General features: G+C 43.3%; 2 protein-coding genes across 2 annotated transcripts in view; one reads left to right on the top strand and one right to left on the bottom strand.

Moving 5' to 3' along the window:
- Window positions 1-244: 244 nt before the first annotated feature.
- LOC138866179 (uncharacterized) lies at window positions 245-1,567 on the bottom strand. Its single transcript, XM_070138121.1, has 2 exons — window positions 1,516-1,567; window positions 245-954 (listed from the first exon to the last, which is right to left on the bottom strand). Exons 1-2 carry the CDS (start codon window positions 1,525-1,527, stop codon window positions 400-402), a joined length of 567 nt encoding a protein of 188 aa, XP_069994222.1. The 5' UTR covers window positions 1,528-1,567; the 3' UTR covers window positions 245-399.
- Window positions 1,568-2,135: 568 nt separating this feature from the next.
- LOC138866264 (uncharacterized) overlaps window positions 2,136-2,984 on the top strand; it is a 915-nt gene continuing 66 nt past the window's right edge. Inside the window, exons 1-2 of the mRNA XM_070138775.1 lie at window positions 2,136-2,229; window positions 2,524-2,984. The exon at window positions 2,524-2,984 is cut by the window's right edge and continues 66 nt beyond it. Of these exons, the coding sequence (XP_069994876.1) occupies window positions 2,136-2,229; window positions 2,524-2,984 (555 nt within the window). The remainder of the gene's footprint in view (window positions 2,230-2,523) is intronic.

Raw genomic sequence — 2,984 nt, 5'->3', positions numbered from 1 at the left:
CTTATCTATACAATAGATTTCATTTGTCACAATAAAAGAAATATAACAAAACTGTCTACAGTTACTTTGAGCAAATCAAAAACCAAGAAGCAGATAAGCAGATATTCGTAAGGGTATATTTATCTAAGTAGATTTTATCATACGATTTTATGTTTTCCAATTGAACGAAGGAATTTTATAGGACAAAGAAATTCACGCATTTCTATGTTCATCTTTAATCTTCACACTAATGATTCCAATTACCAATTTTGCAGAGATATCCCCTCAGTTTTGTCTTCGAAACGTGATCACCACCCTGCCTGTGCCTGAAAAACCGGTGTGAGCAAACCGGACTATCAGACACATCTGGTGAAGGACCATCGCCACAAGGCCTGTCGTAATCCATGCCTGACCCCTTCCTTATCCCCTGTAGCGGTAGCGGTAACCGGCGTAGTAAGGATAGTAGTGGGGGTAACCGTGATAGTATCTGTTGTAGTAGTGAGGGCGTCCGTGATAGCTGTAATGAGGTTGAGGTTCGGGTTCAAGGTCGACTGATCTCTTGTGGTGCTTGTGGTAGGTGTAAGGGTAGCCATAGTGATGGCTGTAACGGTAGCCATAGTAGGGGTAGCGATAGCCATGGTTGTAGCCGTAGTGAGGATGGCCATGATGGACTACCTGATAACTATAGCTGTTGGAGGGATCAGGGTCAGCTGCTGGTTCAGGATCAGCTGCTGGTTGAGGGTCAGCGACCGGCATGGGGTCAGCTGAGCGCTTTTTCAGACCGTGAACTCGAGGAGCCACGAAGGAGGTGCCGCCACCAGGATGCCTGGCCACTCCATCGCCCTTCAGAGGCTCTAGGTGATGGTGACGGGGATAGTTATAGTGAGGGTAGTAATAGTAAGGAGAATGGAAGTAGTGTGGTTCGGGATCGGCGTGCGCAACCACAGCCGCTGCCAAACACACCAGTACAGCTACCTGTAATAAGGCAAGGGAGTTCGTAGAATTAGTATTTTTCACTTTTCTCATAAAAAATCGTCCATCTCCATAATTCCAATACTAAACTGAAGGCTGCTTTATTAAATTAGGACGTTACATTTACTATTTTTAGATTTACATAAGATTATTACCTTCATAAGACTTTTGTGCGAGAGTTATAATACATCTACTTAAATTTCCACACATATATATGCTTGTGCATGTTTACATATATACATATATATACATCTATGAATAAATTTCCCTTCAGATAAATATATGAATGTATGCATGCGTATAAACAGACGCACATACATATGTATATATATATATATATATATATATATATATATATATATATATATATATATATATATATATATATATATGTGTGTGTGTGTGTGTGTGTGTGTGTGTGTGTGTGTGTGTGTGTGTGTGTGTGCTTGTGTGTGTGTGTGTGTGTGTGTGTGTGTGTGTGTGTGTGTCTGTGTGTGTGTGTGTGTGTATGTGTGTGTGTGTAATGTTTAAGTGTGTGTGTGTTTATCTAAATGCGTGACTCACCGCGAACTTCATGGCTGGTCCTGTCGGAGGCTCACTGAGGACGGGTCGTCTCTGCGGATTGCTTGCGAAGCCTCCTTATATATGGAGTCTGACGTGGCCTTCAGGGGGCGTGGCTTCCTCGCCGATTATTTTCCCGATAGGCCTAAGTGCTTGCAGTAGAACACCTGGATAGGTGGATCGGCTGATAGATAGTAGTATATGTCCTGATGCAATTAGATTCATGCACATATGAATACTCACGCATATATATATATATATATATATATATATATATATATATATATATATATATATATATATATATGTATATATATATATATATATAAATGTATGTATGTATTTTTGTGTTGATATGCACACACACGAACACGTATATGTGTATGTGTTTGTTTATCCATTCATATATGTGTGTGCCGATGAATAGATAAACATAGTGATATATATGTATATAATTCTCAGTATATAAACATATATATACAGATTTATAGATAGCTAGATATAGATACCTTTTTCGGTGATAACACCCTAGACATACCTAAGTGTTCTCTTCGCCATTGTCTAGGAAGCCTAGAAACACAACTCGAGACACGAAGAAAATAATTAACATTATTGTGCACACTATGATCGACCACTGTGTTAATAGGGAAAATCTGGTGTTTGCAACAACAACAACTAACATCCCAACCACGGACTGGACGCCGCCGAAAAAGACAGGTATTTCTACTCCTTTTGTTAAATTCTTCCAAAAGACTAAACATCAGGAAACACAGACACACCTTCCTTCAACAATGACAGTTTGTTGGAAAACAAAATAGATTTGCTAATAGGAATGTTCTCCGAACAACAGGCGACGCTCAGCAAAATGATAAATCAGAAGGAATGCGCAGAGGCAGCAGACGTCACGACAGACCCGCTCCCCCCCTACCAAATCCCGTCCGACCTCCCTTCCCCTGTCTTTGACCAATCCACATACCAATCTTTCCCATTTGCTTCCTCTCCCCCTATCAGAACGCCCTCTACCTCTACCCAAGAACCCCCCTCCACACTCTCCATACCTGATGAACCCATGCCTAGCGACCCCCCGAGCTCCCTTCCCCTCCCGGCTATCCCCCCCCCACTCCCCGCCCGCAGTGAGCGAGCAGGCGGGCGCCCTTGCTGACTCGCCAGCCTCCCCGAGAAACAAGACACCTCAGCAGTCCTCGAACATCCCGCAAGTCAAGACGAAAAACGAGGCATCTACACAAGTAACGCCTAGGCGAAGCTCTAAGAAAAGACAAAACAAAAAGAAAAACAATCAGAAGGAACTCGACCCCAATCGCCAGTGGGATGACGCAACTCATCACCAGGTGCCAGGAGTCCCCCCTCCCACTGCCCCCCCCCCCACTCCATCCCCAGCTCCAGCAGTGCCGACGGTCGTGATAAACAACCACGGAGAAAGAGCGGACCAAGTTGCTGAGGACGAAGGTTTC

Source organism: Penaeus vannamei, chromosome 24, assembly GCF_042767895.1.
Source record: "Penaeus vannamei isolate JL-2024 chromosome 24, ASM4276789v1, whole genome shotgun sequence".
NCBI classification, from domain to species: domain Eukaryota; kingdom Metazoa; phylum Arthropoda; class Malacostraca; order Decapoda; family Penaeidae; genus Penaeus; species Penaeus vannamei.
Note: the sequence above shows the minus strand (reverse complement) of the source record. Positions and strands in the feature narration are given on the sequence as shown.